The following is a 20,201-nucleotide window of genomic DNA, read 5'->3' on the forward strand; positions in this document are numbered from 1 at the left end:
GCTGAGCTGCACACAAAGTCAGTTCAGACAGTTGCAGCATCCACAAATTCCCAACTGAATCCAGACATTGTGTCTGTCACAGCAACCATATGTCACTAACGCTCCTCGTCCAGAGACGCACAGCAGCCAGTTATCCTTGACAACCTTCCACCGTGACAGTCCCCTGACGCCAAAGCCTTGTCGCAGTCAGCTCCACGGCAATGCCTCCTCTGCAGCACAAAGTGGGGCACCTCTTCTTGACTCTTGTAGGCTTCGATAATATGGTCTTTATAATGGGAATTTCTGCATTCTGATGCCTCCCATACCACACAGGAAATTTCATAGATATGCAAGATCCAGGTGACACAGAAAACCCACAGAAAGCCTGCTTAATAAACACCTTTATTCCATGCCACTTAACTACCCAGGTCTAATCACCATCTTCATCACCCCCCTTTCCGAAAAAAAAAATATAAATCTGCTGAAGCTGCACCAAACATTAACTCTGCCTTCTATTTGCAATTTTTTCCAAAAAAAATTCTTGAGATAGTAGTAGTATCTAGTTCATCAGTCTGGTTAGTGAGCACATCCTCCTGAGGATTCTCACACACACTTGTGGAGACACCTGGGCGCAGCGGCCACAGAAACGCACGGTCGGGAACTGTAACAGGCACGGAGCCCCGGCCAGTTTCCCTTCCCAAGGTCTGCGTGGGAGGACAGATGTGAATGTACAGGCAGACCCTCTGCGACTCCCTCCTGGGTTCATGGGCAACACAATCCGGCAGCAGCCCCTGGTACAAACATTTGCCCCAGCAGCCCCGGAACCCAACGCTCCCCCCGGGGGCAGCAGCATCCCGTACAAAGGAGCACTTTTCACCTTCTCAGCCAATCCTTTGCGCAGTTGGAGGTAAAACAACTACCTCATTACACCAAATTCCCTTCTGGTGGAATTCACATCAGCACTACTGCAACTTTATAACATTTGCATTATAAAAATGTCTGCGAAGCAGGCCAAGAAAAACAGTTTTTTGTTCAGAGGAAGTTCTGTGGTCAAGATGATGTCATCAGAAAGCGCCAAATTAATTTCCTGCGGTTACATCTTACAGGAAATCCAAGAAGCTCAGCTTTCTTGCTAAACCAAGTAGTCATTTGTTGTCAATAACTGTTAATTATGTGCCCAGATGTGTCATACACTAAGAACTATCACGATTAACCTTCATTCCCTGGATTCCTCCCAGATCGACCGTTGGGATCTGAAGTCAGTGAAATGCCCCCAGTGCTCGTGTCCCCAGGCCAATACAGGCTGTGGGGGTCCCCACGTGTCCCTCACCCCTCCCCAACACGGTCACTCGGAGAAACACCACGGAGGAGGACAGCTACGCAGATTAGACTATTAGCAGGAACAGGGACCCCTCATCAAGAAAACTGTAAAAACCATGAGTAACAGCTTTTCTGTTCTGCATGAACAGAAACAAGGAAATCAGGAGTGATTCAGGAGGTTTTCCAGATGGTAAAATAATCATGGAAATATCTAGTAGGTCCCTTCCCCAGTCACAGTGCTTCCATAACCTACTGAAAGACACATCTCTCCAAGGCTTACTTGATATTTAAATTATAAAATAACACTTCAGTAAAGCACTTAGCTAATTCCAACGGATCTTTTCAATGACTTAACAGTGGCAAACTGATCTCCCCCAGTTTTCAGACCAGCCCAAACCCACCCGCACTTACACGAACTCACACCTGCCCCGCTGCCTCTGAACACCCCTCCACCTGCCCCCAAACCCCCTGCTCTCCCATTCACAGGAGAGGGGAATCCATCAGAGGGGACAGGAACAGCTTTTATATCTGTAACTTGCACTAGAATTATGATTGTGTCCTTACAGTGAACTTTGAGGAGAGATCTCCTGGGACAGACTCTCCAGCCCATGCAGCACGCTTCCCTGGCCTGGCAGGGAGCCCAGCACAGCACCTCGAGAGCTGGATGGTAAATGGTCAAGGCAAATCAGATCCAGCCCAAGCAAACCCTGCACTTTACACAACATTGTATTTTCGAGTTTGCATGGATTCTTTTTCTTTCTGCGGCTTTTTAAACAAAGCATATTTTATGTGACCATTCCAGGCAGGGAGCTAGCTCACCACTTGTCTGGAGCGTGCACAACACAGGATGCACTCTAACCACGTTCAGACCGGTAGCACCTGGGACACAGGGAACACAGGAGCAGGGACAGCCGGGGCTCAGCTGCAGAGACGATGCACTGACACCTGCTCAGCACCAGCTCCTGCCCTCAGACCCAGAGCCAACGCGCTGTGGGCAAAACGGAGAGGAAGGGAGAGGAAGCAGAACAACTTGCTCAGAGCTCATGAAAACCAGAGGCAGGGGAGGCAAAAGGACAAACCAAGTATCCCACCACTTTCACTCACACATTATCTCCTGGTACAAACAATTTCTTTAACAAAAAGCAAGTGAACGTCTGGGAGGAGAAATCACATAGATTCCAAATTCTCAGAATAACAGGCCAGACAGACAAGGCTTCTTGGCGTGTTTCCATCTCTCCAGAACACCACGCAGTGCTGACTCCCAATTAGGTCTGTTTAATAAGCTTCTTACCTCTCTGTCCTTGAGTTTCATGGCGAGCACCAGCTGATGTCTGTGGTTAGTAAGGGCCTCCCGGTAATTTCCTTTGGAGAAGAATGCGGAGCCCAGATTCCCATGAGCTCGGCATTCTCCCGTCTGGTCACCTGGGTCGCATGCAAACAAAAGAAAGTTTGGTCAGCACAGGCATCGCTGGAACCGGCTGGTGGAAAGAGTGGAACACAGTGTGCAAGTGATGGTCCAGTGTGAGAACCAGCATCAGAACAGACTCATCCTGATGTTTAATACCCAGCTAAAACTCTCCTCTTTGCTGGCCTTCAGAAACTTCTACAATAGTCATCCATCTTGTTTTTAGAATTGTTTTAATTTCTTCTTTGGCCTGACACTTGGCAATCTCCCATTCTTCCATGTTTATTCCTTGCTTAACATCAGCAGTTTGTTTATGGAAGTCAGTCAATGGCCCAAGCAAAGAGGATGCCAGCTTTCTCCAAAGCTCAGCTCACACACAAAGCACATCCACTGCTGTCTTCAAGACAGCAGTCCCTCCATGTTCAGTGGGTTCTCCCAGCTAGAGCCCTCAGTCCCTGCCTCCTCCACCTCTGCAAGGTTATGCCTTTCTGTCTCACACATAGATTCCCCTCCTACAGCACCCTGAAAGCCTGAAACCTCAGTGTTGTGCAGGATATACCATACGCAAGAGGGATTTTCCAATTTTTTTATCTTTTAGCCCCCCTTGTTCACCCATTGTCTCACTTCTGATTTGCCTCTTCCCTGGCAACTGCTTCAGAAGCTCAAGCTGAGTACCTTTTTCCATCTAATTCTTAAAAGAAACAGATTACTTCATTTAAGACTCATTTAAAGTTCTGAGCACAAGACTACACAGGGGTAAGATCATTACCCATATACATGACATCGGTAAATTAGAGGATCCTTGTTGTGGTTTAATCCGAGCTAGCAATAAAACCATGACAGCTGCTTGTGCCCACCCCCCAAATAGGGGAGAGAATCAAAAGGGAATGGAGAAACTTGGATTGAAATAAACACAGTTTAATAAAATAACAAAATACTAATATGCTACTACTAAATATATACATAAAATAGAAATAGAATAAAAAATAAAAGATACTCAATGCAATTCCTCCCACATCGAGCAGCCACTCCCAGGAAACAGCACCTGGTCCCAACAGTCAATCCCAAAGAGAGAAAAAAGGAAAAAGGCAGAAAGGCCCTGAGGCCTCTGCAAAAGAGCAGGATGGCAAACGGCTGAACTAAACATTGCGAGCAGAACTCCCCTGGCTCTGACAAAAGAGCAAAGAAGGCAAAGGGAACGCGCGAGAGAGAGCAGAAGATCCTGACTGTCCTTAAATCTGAAGCGTGATGCTAATGGGATGGGATTATTGATCACTCTGGATGTCAGTCAAGCTCTGCCCCATCACTGCCCCTCTTCCTCGATGCCTCACACCTGTGGGCAGAGCACTCAGAACATCCTTGGCTCTCAGACCAGAGCAATTAAAAACATTAACTCTGTCCAGGGGCATTATCTTCTTGTTCTCAAACTAAGTCCAGATAATGGCTGTGCTAACTATGAAAAAGAAAGGTTTCTAACTGCAGGAAGAAAATTAACTCATTTTCAGTCAAACCAGCACAACCCTGTAAAGCCATAGCACATTCACTCATCATCTGCCCCCTCACACACAGAGGTAAAAGGGCTGCACAAGCCTGTAGTTTGCACATTTTGGAAATTTCATATTTGATTGAGCAGCTTGTGAAATCCCACAGAAACCTGAGCATTACAGAGGGATGCTGACCGTCAACACAACTATCAATTTGTTCCATCTGGACCAAGCCAGCACTCAAGCAAGCAAGCAGAGAACTCTTACCTAAAGTCTTGGCTACATCCAAGTCCTGCTGCATGTATCCAGTGCTTTTCTCCGTGTTCCCAAGGGACCAGTACGCGCTGCTCAGCGCAGAGAACACTGATCCCCGCAGCTTCAGGCTGCAAGTGCCGATCTTCAAGGCGGCCTCCAGCACCACCACAGAGGCTCCATGGTGTCCCGCAGTCAGAAGCTCCTGCCCGATCACAGACACCACCACAAAAGGGCTCTTGTCCAGCTTCATCTTCTGCAGTTGTTGGTAGGTGGGCTCCAGGGACTCTGAAATACAAACACAAAGGCAGAGTTACCCCCAACAAACCAAGTTATTTGCATCTAGAAATCACCTTCACAACTCATCTTCATTTCTGGCAACCAAAATACACGTGAGCTAAGGGCCAGACTGCCCAAATCAAACCAAGATTTACCATAGGAACGCAGAGCTGAAATGCATCATCTAATATCTAGTACACCAAGACAGATGAAGGGGCAAGCTCACGCTTTCCCTGCAGAAAGCACTCAGGAGGAGAGCACCAGCGAGCAGAGCAGCCTCACAGTGAGCTCTGTAGACTGGCCTCATGGCAGAGGAAACGCAGAAAACACCTGCAGAGTTTTGTAGGTAGTGTTTATACACTAAGTGTACTAAGTGTTTATACACTAAGTGTATAAACAATGACAAAAGAGGATTTAAACACTTCCCTGAAGATGCAAACAGTGCGAATGCAATGCCAGTTACCAACATCAAATCGAATCCTGGGATTAAATGCAGATGTAAAGAGGGAAGAAATAGTTGCTGTAGCATGCCACCACGTATCATGCTTAGCACTGCAAGCGCAGGGACAAACTCAGTTCCTGTCTTAAGGAGCTTAATTACGATCCTAGCCAGATAATCCAGGCAAACATAGGGAGAGAGAGAGAGAGAGGCACAGACAAGGAGAAAGGGAAAAAAGGAAAACGCTAGGGTGGTGCTCCTGGTAACCCTGAAGTCCGGCATGAAAGAGAGAACCAGCACGGTAACAGAAGGGCAGACCCAGAGTTCAGCACTGCTCTTGTGCAACAGCAAACAGTAAGGGAAGAAACAGAGCAACGCGATGCTCACAGAGAAACACCACATCGCCTGCATTCTAAGCAGCAGCCACAGTACCTCTGGGTACCAAATGGAATTAGCTTCAAAAGGTAATTGCTATATAGGACAGAAACTTCCAGATGAATTCATTTCAAAGGACAGGAAAAAAACCCAACACTCTAAAAAAGGAAACACCAACAGGGATATTTTTTCATTTCAGTGCTTCTTGGCCCCCAGCAGCATTTGCGGCGCATGAGAACTGCCATGTTCCTTCCCAGGAAACACCATTAAGACACTGCAACATAAAGCTTGCACGAGAAACAGAGCAACGAGGACACTGCCTCCCTCCTCTGGAGAGGAAAACCCTGGAAACAGGGACATTATGAGAGAGAGGCAAAACACTGTACAGCTAATATGGCTTCAAGGTCCATGCGGTTTCAATGCTCTTCCTGAACATAAGCGAATTAGCAGAGCGGCCTTTTGCCTTGCGGAACACTGTGTTTTGAGACACATTAGTACCATGCAGAAGCTGCTGACGTGCTTTCTGGGCCAACACTGCTGCAGCATTTAAGAGTCCCTGCTCCCCATGGGCAAGCACCAGAGTGCTGTGGGAAGCTGTCCCAGGTAACAACGAAGCTGTGGCCACAGCAGCCCACACCTCTCTCTGCACCAGGACCGGACAAAAGACAAACCAAGGACTTCACTGGAACTGCTGCACAACACCAGGCTGATTCATCTCCAGTGCCCCTCGAGCTGGGCACCACCATCTCGCTGTCCCATTGACTCAACAGAATATTTTTGTGCTCCTCCTCCTACTTTGGGCTTCCTTTCTCAGCACCTGCTGACTCAGCAGAGAAGTCAAATCCTGAAATCTTTTTTTTCAGGCCTCCAGGTTCTCCCATCCTCAGATGCTGGCAGAGTCACCCCTGGACTGAACCTACCACCTGCCAGTACCTCAGCAGCAGATCCAGCCCTGAGCAACCTCCTGGCGCTTACCTCGCATGGGAGACTTCATGGCGGCTTCGACCATGCCAACCAAAAGCTGAAGACTCTTGGGATCTTGAGCCAGTCCTGACGCAAATGCTGCCAGTGCATCTGCATGACGTCCCAGGTACTGCAGGGCCACACCCTGTCGGAAGTATGCCTGAAAAATCAAGGGGAAGAAACGACCATTACTTCATTGGTAGAAGTCACAAATAACAAACCTGCCCGGCACCTTGTGCTGGTGGATGCTGGGCTACATGACCACATTCTGGATTCTTTGGTCATGCTGGCTCCATCAGAAAAATCCACCACTGCAGTCTGGTTTGTGACTGCCAACGTCACTCCCCGCTCGGTGTGAAGACTTTCTCAACCTTTGCAAGGCCTCCAAACTGCTCTGGAGACCAGCAACAGTAACTACTATTAAGGCAAAGTTTTCCCCTTGAACTTGGCCAATCACTTATCGCTTATTCTTATCTACTTATAACCAAATGTTCACTCCTGAGACCTCCATTTCAGTTTGTTTGACTCATGCAGCACACAAATAACTTGGTTCCTTTCTCATCAGTTCTTGCCAATGAGCACAATTTAAACATCTAATACTAGTAGAGACCCAAGTGTGCTGAAAGTTCGAGTTGCAATGAAACACGATGCAAAGATCCAGACAGAAACCGAAATCGCGTTCCCCAATGCTGTGCTCAGCACTGTGCCACCTGTTGAGTGTATACAGACACATATATAAAATACACATATATATATACATATGTATATATATATGCACTACTTGGATTGACACAAGACATTCATAATATTAAACATGTTTACAAGAGCATTTTTTTGTTTTCTTCTTCCTTTCCAAGGAAACAATTCACAAAATACCTTCAAAGTAACTTAAATCTCATCACCATGTATTTCCATTTCTACATCGGCAACAACATCAATATGCAGCTGCAAAGCATTCCCAGAGCTCCCACATCTCCTTAAACTGGGAAACCAGGAACCTACACACAAAGCAAGAACTGCAGAAATGTGTTCTCCTCACAGATAAAGCGACAGCAAAACCCCGGCTCAAAGGGTGTCCTGCGAGCTGCAGGTAAGAGATCACAGAAACCACAACCCAGTATTTACTCAAAGTACTCAGTATGTTTGTAGCACATACAATCTTGACCCTGTATTATAAAAAGGTCTTCAATCTTCAAGCACCTTTGATGCCCATGATTTAGGATTTATCTTCATGCCCAACTAACACCTTTCTGATGCAAACTTTGCTGCACTTCTGGTTCATTCAAAGCTATTTCAATAGCACCAATGACACTGCCAGAACAGAAGATATAACATTATTTGCATTTCTTTACAAGTTCTTTCAGAGCATAATACAGCTCCTTGAGACTGGCTTCTAGCATTGCTTTCATGGATAAGGCCTCATCACTATTTGCCTCCATCTGTAACGGAAACCTGCGCTCAAGATACAATAGGTATACATCTGTGGAAGTATTTTTACATAAACAGGATAAATCTCCAATTAATATCCAAACTGGTATTTCATTAGGGCTTTCAGACACTTTGGAATCCAATCCAGGGAGGCAGAGATTAAGGAAAATCAGAAATGACATGAGAAATTTATAGACATGAATATTTAATATCTTTTCCATTAGTAAGCCTTGATTGTAGAACCACTTTTAAAGAAATCAATGAAAGTAAAATTCTTTTCATTAACCTTTAGTATAAATGTGTTCTTATTGAACCAAACAAGCTACTGTACTGGAAACCCAATTCAATGTTAATTAGATTACTAGCATGAAGCTTTAAATCAAAGAAAATATAAAGCACTAACAATGCTCAGCAGCCATCAAGCGCGAGCCCTCCCAGCAGTGACCGAGCTGTCACATAAATCAAGGCACACGCTTTTAAGTCCTTTTTTTCCCAGAATTATCATTTAATTACTTTCTTTACCACCGGGTGACAGAGGCAGTTTGACGCAGCGTGTCTCTCACAGGGACCTTTCCAGCCACCAAGGCTGGTCCAGGAGCAGCGTCCCTGCCTCAACCAGTTATCGAGGACAAGGGCACGAACGCATCAGCCGGCACGGGACCTGACACTGTCGGTGTCTCCAGCACCTCGGCCTTCCTGGGCGGTGGGACCTGCCACGGCCCCTTCAGAACACAGGCTGCCAGGACACACGGCTTCCTCACCACTGCACACACGCAGCCCGGCCCAGAAAACCCAAATTCACTCATACACAGGGTTTCAGGGAAAAGACAGGAGGGAGAGGATGCTACAGGCAATGCAGACAAGCCTTCCCCAGCCTACAGAAAATGGGAATGCTGCGGCTTCTGTTCCCAGGGCTGAGAAGGGACCACGCACAGTGCAATCCTCCCTCACCCCCATCCTGCACACTAAGGCTGCAGAGGCCAGGAAGGAACATACAGATATGGTAACACCTGGCTTTCATGTTTCGCATAGAGAGAAATAGAGAAAAAGCAAGCTAAATAAAACACAGGTCAAGCCTCTGCGCTACTTACAGTTTTCCTACAGAAATCCAAGTGAACATCAGTTCCCAGCAGGAGAAACGACCCCAGAGCTGCAGCATCAGAAAAGGGGGGAAGCCTGGCCATGGCCTCAGAGCGTTCTCCAGGGACAGGCCTGTCCTGCTCACCATCGCCACCCTGAACTCAGTGACAGGCCTGTCCTGCTCACCATTGCCAGCCCTGAACCCAGTGACAGGCCTGTCCTGCTCACCATTGCCAGCCCTGAACCCAGTGACAGGCCTGTCCTGCTCACCATCGCCACCCTGAACCCAGTGACAGGCCTGTCCTGCTCACCATCGCCACCCTGAACCCAGTGACAGGCCTGTCCTGCTCACCATTGCCAGTCCTGAACTCCACCACCCTCACTGCCCAGCGGGGATGCACCAGCGGCCGCACTGGGGACACTGGTTTCTCCCACCTGCCCATCCAACACTGTCACTTTTGTGGGGCACTGAGCACATCTTGAACGCTGAGGAAACCAAGTCCTCATGCCCTGAGCTCTGCGCAGCGAGGAGATGCCATGGGCTCCAGGGGACAGAAGGAACAAGACAGCGATGAGACCCACAAACAGGATCCAGTTCAGCACCGTGTGTTTCCAACGTCCTTTCTGGAAAGTGCTTTTATCTTTTCCCCACATCTATTCCTGGAAGTCCCCCCCCACCAAACCACTTAATTTGAATACAAACAGAGCATTCAGAGCCCAAATGAAAAACTTATTAATTGTAACTGAAAGGAATATTTTGGCCAACTTCTCTCCTGCAAAAACCCCTTCCTTCCTTTCTCCTCCAGTTTCCAGCATATACAGAACACTCTCCACACATTGTGTTCCCCAGAGACCTTTAACAAAATAAACAAAAAGCATTTACATCACCTATTTCCTCCTCAAGAGGCATGCACAAGCTAGTTTTGCATTGGAAGGAAGACTCGTATCAAGGGAAAAAAATCTGCAAAGAGGAAATGGTGAGAGTCACCCTTTGGAAGAGGAGAGGAGAGGAAAAGGAAAGGCAGGGAGCCAGCAACTGCAGCTGAAGAAATGAGACAAGGAGCAGCTTTCCAGTCCCGACACAGACCGAGTCTTCCCACGCTTCAGCGAACTTTACATTTTTAATCATACTATGTGAAGAGAGAAGAGTACTCACTCTACAGTAAAAGTTCCATTAAGTTTCCAGTGATCCCGGGTGAGAAAAAAAATATTGACTCCTTTTAAGAAGATTAAAACAACAAGAGAATGACAGGACAAACAAACAGCAGGCGCTTTCTAACCCGTGGCTCTTTGCATACTCGATGTAATACAAAGAGCTGGAATAATCTTCATCAGTTAAATCTCTGCATCATACTTCCCGGCAGCAAGGCACTGTGCACAAAGAAAGCCTCACTCAGCTGAAATTTGGCACTAGATGCACCTCCCTGTTTTCTCCTCTCTTGTGCTGGTGTGACCGAGTGTGTGCTCTGTTGCTCCCTCTCCCGGGGACGCCAGCGTGCCCGGGGGTCACAGCACCAGCAGCCAGAGCCAGCCCCGTGCTGCACGGCTTCTGCACAGGTTCTGCTCCGCTGCTGCACAGGTGCTGCTAAAAGGCAACTCTACCACACAGCAAATCTTACCAAGCCACTGATATTAAATGCAAGAGGTTGTCAGCAAGTAATGCCACACACTTATGGGCCTTTAGTCTTGGGAAACCTGACCACACTGCAGTCTCATCCAGTCACTCTTCAGTCCACTGGACAACCAGCCTCCCCTCAGCCAGTTTACAGATCCCATGCAGCCAAGTGCAGATGACCAGGGAAGGAGGACAGAGAAGAAATAGTGCTTTTTAGCCACACTACCACTGAAAGCACCGTTGATATTCTGGAAGCAAAAATAGTTGTTATTCTAATTAATTAACTTGCAAAATGTATTTGGCACTTAAGACTTCAAAGCCATGCAGAAAATTGTCCCTGTAACAGAGGCCGCTCGTACAGCAAGTCCAAGTACTGAATGCCAGCGACAGGGGCTCACATTCCACAGGACCCATCAAAAACTAACAGGTCTTCCCATCTCACTCAGATTTTGCTCTCCCTGCCCCACCTTGTTCATTTCAGACTTGCCTTTTTGCCCTTAGTTTTAGAAAAATTGTATGAACAAGAGAAATCGGCACATGTTCCTAGCAGGACACTCCAGCTTTACAGAGGTCGCCGATGGTTGGGCTACAGCAGAGTCAATGCCCAGCCAGGCACCGTCTGTCTCTACAATTCTAAGCATGAGTCGTATTTGTTCTGCTCAATTTATTGACCAGTGTAGTTTCTATACAGGCAAGTATTTTTCATCTGTGTTTATTACAGCCCATTTAATGCACAAGGAGAATTTCTGTCTGTCCTACTAGAGCTTCCACTGGGTTGACTGCTACAGCGTCCAGGAAATGCAAATATAAACATGCTTGTTAGTTTTTTGATCTTCATCATCTGAGATCCCATTGAGATAACTGTCTAGACCCTGAATATTAGATTTTCATGTGCAATCTGAAACAGGATTAGAAAGTAAATTCCATAATTGAAATAGCTCGTATTAAAAGAGGTTCTGAAATTTTTATTAACCCTTCTAATATCAATAAGCAAGAACTGTAATACTAATTTGTTTATAATTAATACAAAACATGCAATGAAGATAAAAATACAGTACAAAGAAACAGCACTTATGAATATGAATGGGACCTCTACATTTTCCAGGATTTTGCTAAATAAGAACAAGCCCAGTAAAGGAAGCCCAAGAAAACTCAGTGCTTTTCTTACTGGATAAGTATCAAAATAGACTTTAATTTTTTGGACCAGGGATCTACACAAATACTCATGATGTACTGGCATCTACAGCAGGCTCTGGAACAACTCCTTGGGCTCATACCATTTTTCCCTGTAGAATCCACAGCAATAAATTGTTCAGATCCTCACGCGTCCGTACGCAACACTCGCAAGAGTCAGAGGGAAGCAGCAGCCGCAGGAGTTCAGTCCTGTCTTACCACGGTCTCTTGTACGTCTGAAGCATGAGCTCATGCTTCTGGAATATGATTTAGCATTTGTCTAACAGTAATCCATATTACACTCTTTCCTGGGCAGGATGGTACACTGGCCAAAGTATTTCAAGACAGCTAGAACTGGGGGATTACCTGGCATGTAGGAGACTTGTGAGAGCGTTCTGCCACCACACCAAGACAGCCAGGCCAATAAACGGCCACGCCACGATCCCCGTGATGTGGGGCAAACACATCACCAGTACAGTGCCAACAGAGCAGGTGTGCATGGCTGACCCTTCCGAGCACTCCTGCAGGTCCCGCTGAGCGCCTGCTGCCCGGGGTCACAGTGACAGAGCCCCCAACCCCGGGGTCAGAGCAACAGAGCCCTGGGGTCACAGCAACAGAGTCCCCTGGCCCCGGGTTCTCTGTCCCCCCGCCAGCCGCCTCTGCACCGGTCAGTCCCTCGGCTGTCACACACCCACACCAGCCGGTCCCTCGGCTGTCACACACCCACACCAGCCGCTGTGCTGGGGCTCAGCTGATCAGTCTGTCATCAACCTTCACACTCAGAGACTCATTTACATAATGAATTGCCAGCTGATTTGTAAGTGGATAATGGAGACAGAAGAGCAAAACAGCATGAGAAGAACTTTGAGCAGAAAATTACTGTCAAATAAACATGGAAAACTTGAAAAAAAGCCTCAGCCTCAGACAAAGAATCCCATTGTACACAGGGGAGGAAATTCAAAACACCTTTATATTCATGTCTGCTTCGGACCTTGGACAACCAGCTATCTGGACAGGAAAGGCAAACACATAGAAAACGCTTTTTCCACAATGCTCCCTTGGTTTGCCAGATCAGGAGACAATGCCAAAAATAGCACAAATAATCTATGATGCATTTAATTGGCCTGTCCTGAGTCTGCAGAACATCTCCGGGACAGGCAGAGCTGCCGGCCGCACGGGATGCTCACAGCCGGACCCGCTGCCGCCCACCAACGCGACACGTGTGACCAAGGGACGGGGGAAAACGTGGGAACAGCCGCTGTGGCTTCGTGGGGCCAAGCACCAGGTTGAATCTTTCCTCTCCCCTTGTAACTGCTTTACAGCCAAATTTTGGAGAAAAATACAGGACAAATCTCTGCTGTGGGATTTCAGGAATGTGAGGAGAGGGAAGAATGCGCTTTAATTCAGAACACATGCAGCACACGCATACATACTGCTTGCAGCCCGTATGATCTGAACCCCTGTCACAAAGCCAGGGGTGCACCCTAGATTAACAATTTTCCTTCACAGCCCATTCACCCGGCTGGCACCTGCAGCACCACCCTTAGCCTGCCCTAAAGAACACAGACCTGACGAGTTTATTGTCTCTGCAGACAGATGATTTATCCTTTACCCAGGGCCAAGGTGTCTCTTACAGGAACTAATCTACTCGGAAATGGAAATTTCCTCTAAGCCACATTGAGCCTATACAGAAAAACAGGATGGGGGTGTAAAATATCATGCCTTGCTTTATCCAAAGAGCATTTACTTATTAATTGTGCTTCCACTACCTGCAGTGGGAGAGACTGTGCACAGATCACTTGCCCACCTGAATTAAATGTAAACATCAGTAATAAAGGGTCAAATCTTTGCTGAGCTGGTTTGGTTGGCACAGAAGGTAACAGCCCACCCCCTCGCACAGCTTTGCTGCTGCTGCTCCATTCTTCCCATCTGGGCTTGCTCTAGAAGCAGCAAGTACAACCCAGACCCCCCTTCAGAGCATCCTTCACCCTCCTAACAGTGTGGTGCCAGACAATCCTCCCGTCTTTATCAGCTACAACTCCTAAGCCTTACTTAATAGCAAGAACCAGTCATGAGTGGAGAAAAGTGCTCCAGACAAGTTACAAGGCACCTGCTGGTGCCCAAATCCAGCACAGGGAAAGTGCAACCAGCCTCTGGTATTTAAGGCTGACAGGCACAGATGCAAGTGCAGCATCTTCCAGAATTCCCCGGCGAGAGGGACAAGGTTATGTCCGATTTCTGGCTGTACAACTTGTTTTACAAATTGCAGAAGAAAAGATAAGACACCTTTCACCCTACTCAGAAGTAACAGCAATCTTGGTAAGGTATTATTAGAGATTTAATAGATACGGAATTACACAAAACTTACAGTAAATGGATTAGATTACACCTGTAGGCTGCTTCTCAGTGAAGTTTGGGGCAGTGGCAGGACTGGTTTTCACACCATATTACCTAGTGCTTTGTTTAGTTTCAGCACTGTACTATGATTTAAATTGTATTAATGTTTTATAATTCATGGCCAGTGTACATCTGCACACAATTCTCCCAATTCTAACAACACTGAAAGTGTTGAGAACCTTTGCAGGGCTCAAGAATACAAACATATGCTACTATTTGTTCTTATACTCTTAAAAGCAAAAACAAATGAAAAAACAGTACAAAGGGAAATGAGGGAATAATAAAAATCATGTCCTAAACTGGAAGACATCCACCACAAGAACTCTTTTTGCTATTCTGCTTGACTGTTCCAGCACAGAGTTTCATTGTCTCACTTCGAATTACTCATCTGAGTAGCAGCTCAAATGACTGCCCCCCCTTCAGCATTTCTCCATTTTGCACGCTGGCAGGCTGTGCGAGTTTAGGTGGATCACACTGAAAACCCACAATAAAATCCAGAAATGAGACATTAAAGCATCTGGTGAGCCCACAGTTATGAGGCTGGGCATTCACAACAAATCCCGCAGGGAATATTTCACAGATCCGTGTCTGCTCGAGCAGCACTCGTGGACTGGACAGTCCCAACAGGTGATTCACAGTTCAGACAAAGGGTCTTTTCCAACTGTGGGAATGCTGATTAAACATTGTGCAATGACTGCAGGTGAGTGTTTCTTAAGCAACAGAACCTAAATTACCACAAGAGAGACAAATTTATTACAATCCCTGTCACCCCTGATGCAGCGCTCTGGCTGCCTGGATGGAATCCATCAACAGACCATCTCACCCCAAACCTGCCACCCGCTGCCACCAGCGTCCTGCCGCGTCCCCACCTCCCAAAACACATCCTTCTCCCCCAGCTCTTCTCCTGAGTGGCAGGCAGGTCCCAGCACTTTGGACACTCAAAACTACCTCCACGCTTTGGGTTTTCCCCAAATCCAGGTGCTCCTCCCCTGCCCAGAAGCCTGGACCCTCTTGGCTTCACCATCTGCAAAATCCCTCCGTGCTGGAATGGTTACACCAAAGGTGTGGTACGGCTACACCAATGTCTTACAGAACAAACCACTGTGGAAAAGCAGTATAACAGATCTCCACGGCTTTGTAGCTCTCCTCTGTCTATGGCAAAAGTACAGGGCTCAAAATCAGTTCAGGACACTGAACCACCTACACAAACCAACACAGCAGCAGCTCAGCCTTCCTCCTCCAACTGCACGACCGAGTCTGAACACATCCCTCGCAAACACTTATCTGTCGAATCTTACGAACCTAGACACATCAAAGATGATCTGTTTGCAGTTGGCCAATATGAAAATTAAGATTACTAATTACATATGCTGCAATCATCTTATGGTTTCAACACCAAAACTCTGTGGCTTAAATGAACACTAGGAAATCAAATATCATCTTCCTGAAGCATCCCATCTAGAAATCTGAATCAAATGTGAAGGAGAGGTGACAGCTCAGCGTTTCCATGAAGTTCGCGTCCACTGACATCCCCGAAGTGTCTTACACAGACTCATTCAGACCTCCTGCCAAGTTACAGTCTCCAAGCAATCACTGAAGGAGCACGGGGGACTTCTGGGGTCATCCAGCAAGTTCACTCCTCATTTTCACCTGGAAGCATTTTCATCAGCATTGTTAAGAGAGAGGTGGATGGATATTAGGTGTAGCAGTCAACAGTAGAGTGAAAAGATCCAGCAGAAACCCTCTGAGATTTCATTAAAGCTGCCACAGTTCTAAGCTTGTACAAAAAGAGGGAACAGGGAGGTTTAGAGAATCAGGTCTCCTACCAATGTATTTTATCCAGATGACTCAAAACCTCTATAACTGGTGAAAGTCAGATAAACTTCAATCAGCACCAAATGTAAACAGCAATTTGAATGTCAAAAGAACTAGTGCATTGCAGTATCTTAACCAGGCATTTCAGGATTTTAACACAAATTGTTTTTCCAACATACAGGATGCATTCCACTGAAACAACAGCTCTGCATACAACCAAAGATGTGTGGAGATGCAAGTGTGCTGGAACACGCCTTGACAGTCTCCAGAACTATGCTGGGTTTGTGGCAAACAACCTGTGAAGCCATTCTTCCAGCATACATCTCCATGGGCCCATTCCAAAGACCACCCTGATCTTGAGCTACATCCCTATCTCAGAATAGAAACAAGTGAAAAACAGAAAAAACACAACAGCACAATTTCCAAGAGCCAACAGAAGACAAAAGATTAAATACAGAGTAGTACAGGTGCAGGATAATGGTGACTTGTCACGTATTCACACCCAGGCGGGTGTCCCCGGATCCCAGCCCCGGCCCGGCCCCCTCTGCGCTCACTCAGCACCACCTGCCAAGAAGGAGAAAGTTGATGATGGGGGAAAGGGGAAAAATCAAATTTGCAAAAGTACTAAATATACAAATCTCTTTGGCCAAGGTGAACGTGGGAAAAATTCTGCAGGAGGGGTGTTGCATTTAGCAAGTTTGCCAGATCATTACTCTTGTAATGCAAAGGGGAGAAACAGCAACCCTGTGTTTACTTACAATGACTCACCTCCTGTATCACAGATCTCTGAAGCACCAATTTAGTAGTTGCTATGGGAACTGCCAGCTTTATTGAGTAGCCCTGAAAGGGTCAAGAGGTACCATCACACTGGCCAATTGTATATTATTTCCCTGCTAAACAGCTGCTTCATTTTAGTTGCCTTACCACTTCTCTCTTTTGTTCTTAGAACAGTATATGGACTGACTCCAGAATAGGTGTCACTCTTCAGTGGGGCTGCAACAGATAAGTCCAAAAATAGCAATTTTTGTGCTCTAATGCACTGTAAAATCCATCACACAGAGCCATGCTAAGGGCAAATGGCTAAGGATTCCTTCTGGCACACATCAGCACTGACCCGAGACAGTGAGAACCAGCATGAAGAGTTACTGTGCACCATGATCCTCAGAGGTTCCACACTGCTGCTCACAACAGCCACGAAATGAATAATCTACAGACTGATCCCCTTGTGCCTTCAGAGGAGGGACAACATAGAGCAAGAGTGTCCATCCCAGTGCTCGGCGTTGTAACCCTTCGTTAGCCTCCTCAGCAGTGCTCCTGAGGACAAACCCTTCGTTAAACACCTTTTGCAACTTCCTCTTCCACTGGCCTCTATTTTGGCATTTCCACAGGAGATTTTCTGCGAAACGATATGTTGTTGTTTCACTGTGCGTTCTTCCAAAATAAATGCAGCCATAGTGAAAACTAAAATGCATCTCTAAGTAAGGGGAAAGTTAGTAATAATTACAGTTTGCTGGGGAAATCTCCAGACAATAGGGATGGCTGTGGCATCTTTATGTGAACTATAAAAATTTGAATAACTTTGGGGAAGAGATTTAAGACAGTAAGCAAGAGGAAAATTTCCTCCACAAGGTACCATGAAAAAGCCACGACAACAAAGCACGGAAAAGTACCGTCTGCTGCTTGCCACCAGCCTGCAAGTCCATCAGGGTGCCAGGAGTTGAACAAGAAGGCTTAGTGAATAATTGATGGCAAAATAATGAAATCTCAGAATGTCAGAGACATAATATAGTTCTGCAGGTTTCATCACGAAGCCTTTGAATTCCCAAATAAGACACACTGAATAATTTATCCCTGTGTCAATACTGGGTCAGCAGCTGTTCACTCACTGCTAACGATAGTCCAACATGCCTCGAGACACTCGGATGGGTCTGAGCAGATTAACGAGCAGGGTCCAGAGGGAAGAGGTGATGAAAACAGCCTCTCCACCCTCCCCAACATCACGCTCAGATAAGAACGTGCAGACCCAGCAGCCACGCCATGTGCATCCCCAAGGGTTCTGAACCTGCTTCAGTGCCGCCCGACACCCCCTCACTGGGGCTGCCCAGGCCAGCACCCACCACCAGCACCAGACTGGGCTCATCCAGCTCAAACTGGAGCCTCAGCCCAGTTCCCAGTACCCTACCAGCTGCATCAGCTGCAGCACGGGGCAAAATAAAAATGCATCAAGCCAAAGCAGTCAGTCCCGTCCTCCCACTCTAAAACGTACAGCGAGCAGAGACACTCGGCCCAGGAACCTGACTTATTGGCCTTGGTAAACGGGAAGGTAAGTATATTTGGGGAAAAGTAAACATGACTGACAATATGAACTACAAATCTGCTTCTCTTAATTTGGAATGCTCCCTGCGGGCTCCTGGCTTCACAAAGCCGTGTCCGCTGTCCTGTCTCCAAGCCTGTCCCCAGCTGTCAGCGACACAAGCTGTCCCCAGCGCTGCAGCAAACCTGTCATAGAGCCCCAGACCTGCCACGAACCCCCAAACCTACCACAAACCCCCAAACCTGCCGCAGACCCCGCACACCCGCTGCTGCCAAACACACGCTGCAGCCCAGCGGACAAACAACCGTGAGAACAAGTCCCTGCATGCAGTTTTATTAGAATTCCACATCAGTTTCCCAGTTCCGCTGCAACTGCCTCAAGTACAGTGTCTGCAGCTCTGGCAAAGACACCCACTTTGTTTAATTACACGTGTTCTTCCTGGCATCCAAAATGAACAATAGCAGAAAAACTGTTGCGGTCTGTAGTATCTGGAAGTCCCCAGTCATAGCTCGATGACATTAAACACTATTCACTCAGCAGAACTCTGTACCTAATTGTAAGTGAAAAATACAGGAAATCTACCAAGTCAAGAAAGTATGAATGAGGACAAAGCCCCCACTGAAATACTCATTCTAGTACAACCAGCACTGCACAGCCTTTGTCTAGCCATTATCTGCAGCTTTCCAGGTATTGACGCACACTCAGATTTTAACAGCCAATTTTACTGGTTTAGTTTTAATTTTCTCACATTTTTAGCGTTCTCTGATGGGCAGGCACACACGCAGCAACCCATAGCTGCTCTGTTTAACCAGCAACTGTACGGCAGCAGGCACAAATCCCTGTATTTCCAAAGGAAATCCCACAATTACCACTCTCAACCACCCATGATAGGATCAAAGAGCACAACTCAATCTGTCCTGGAAATCTGCTTTCCTAGAAATCTGCTTTAGATAAGATGAACACACAGGCGCCTAACACCCACAACAAAGCTTGCGGGATTTAAGTCAATTCTCAACCACCAAGGACTTATACACATATAAGAGTCCTGAAGCAGCGCCCATCAATACCGAGTGACCCGGTGGCATAAGCAATTACCTCCTAGTTCATCCTTTAAACGACAGAATTCTTCTTCTGAGCGGAGCTATTCCCCCGAGCATCTCTGGGAGGAAAGAGCAGCGTTCAGAAGCAGAGCTGTGTGCTTGCAGCTCTCCCCACACAAAAGGCAAGCGCTCGCTAACGAATTCCCCTTTCCGCTAACAAATTCCCCTTTCCGCCTACGCTTACACCAGTTTTGTGAAGTACAGGCCTATCTCCTCAGGACATTCTATGATTCTGTGATTTCTCAGCAGCGGGTCACTGAGCAAACGGCTCCGTGCTCGGGTATCAGCATCACCATCTGTTCACAGTGCTCACCTTCATGGTACTGCCGAGGAGAACAACCTGCTCTTCTTTAATGCAATTCTTTTTATTTTGCAGAAGAAAGCAGAAACCATAGTTTGTTAGCAAGTACATAATTAACAGAGTAATAAGACTGCACGTTGTAAAACCTTTGCTTGGTTTTAAAGCAGTTGTCTATTAATGACATTGTGCAGTAAGGTCTGCAGCAGCACGGCAGCACTAGAAGTGATTCACTGCCACAAGACAGCTCTCAACCAACATATTCAGAAATGCACAATTCTGCAAGCTTTTCCTGATCAACCCCAGTGCATAAAAACATGGGGAAGACAAGGATCTGTGAGGAATCAACACAGATCCCCACAGACTGAAAATAATATGGAGAGTTGTTATAAATATCTCGTAGAACTTTCACTATCAGATGTTCCAATTTTATATGTAACACAAAAATTATAATTATTGTTTGATAAGAAATGCGCTAGAGTTAT

General features: G+C 46.6%; 1 protein-coding gene across 3 annotated transcripts in view; it reads right to left on the reverse strand.

Annotated features, from left to right (window-relative positions):
• The window catches only part of TTC28 (tetratricopeptide repeat domain 28), a 99,433-nt gene that overhangs the window by 39,742 nt on the left and 39,490 nt on the right, over positions 1-20,201 (reverse strand). For all 3 annotated transcript variants that reach the window (XM_082066264.1, XM_082066263.1, XM_082066265.1), the window contains 3 exons: positions 6,509-6,656; positions 4,456-4,728; positions 2,591-2,721 (listed from right to left, as the gene is read on the reverse strand). In XM_082066264.1, coding sequence (XP_081922390.1) covers positions 2,591-2,721; positions 4,456-4,728; positions 6,509-6,656 — 552 coding nt within the window. The remainder of the gene's footprint in view (positions 1-2,590; positions 2,722-4,455; positions 4,729-6,508; positions 6,657-20,201) is intronic.

The sequence above is a fragment of the Streptopelia decaocto genome, assembly GCF_964273445.1.
Source record: "Streptopelia decaocto genome assembly, chromosome: 15".
Classification (NCBI taxonomy): Eukaryota; Metazoa; Chordata; class Aves; order Columbiformes; family Columbidae; genus Streptopelia; species Streptopelia decaocto.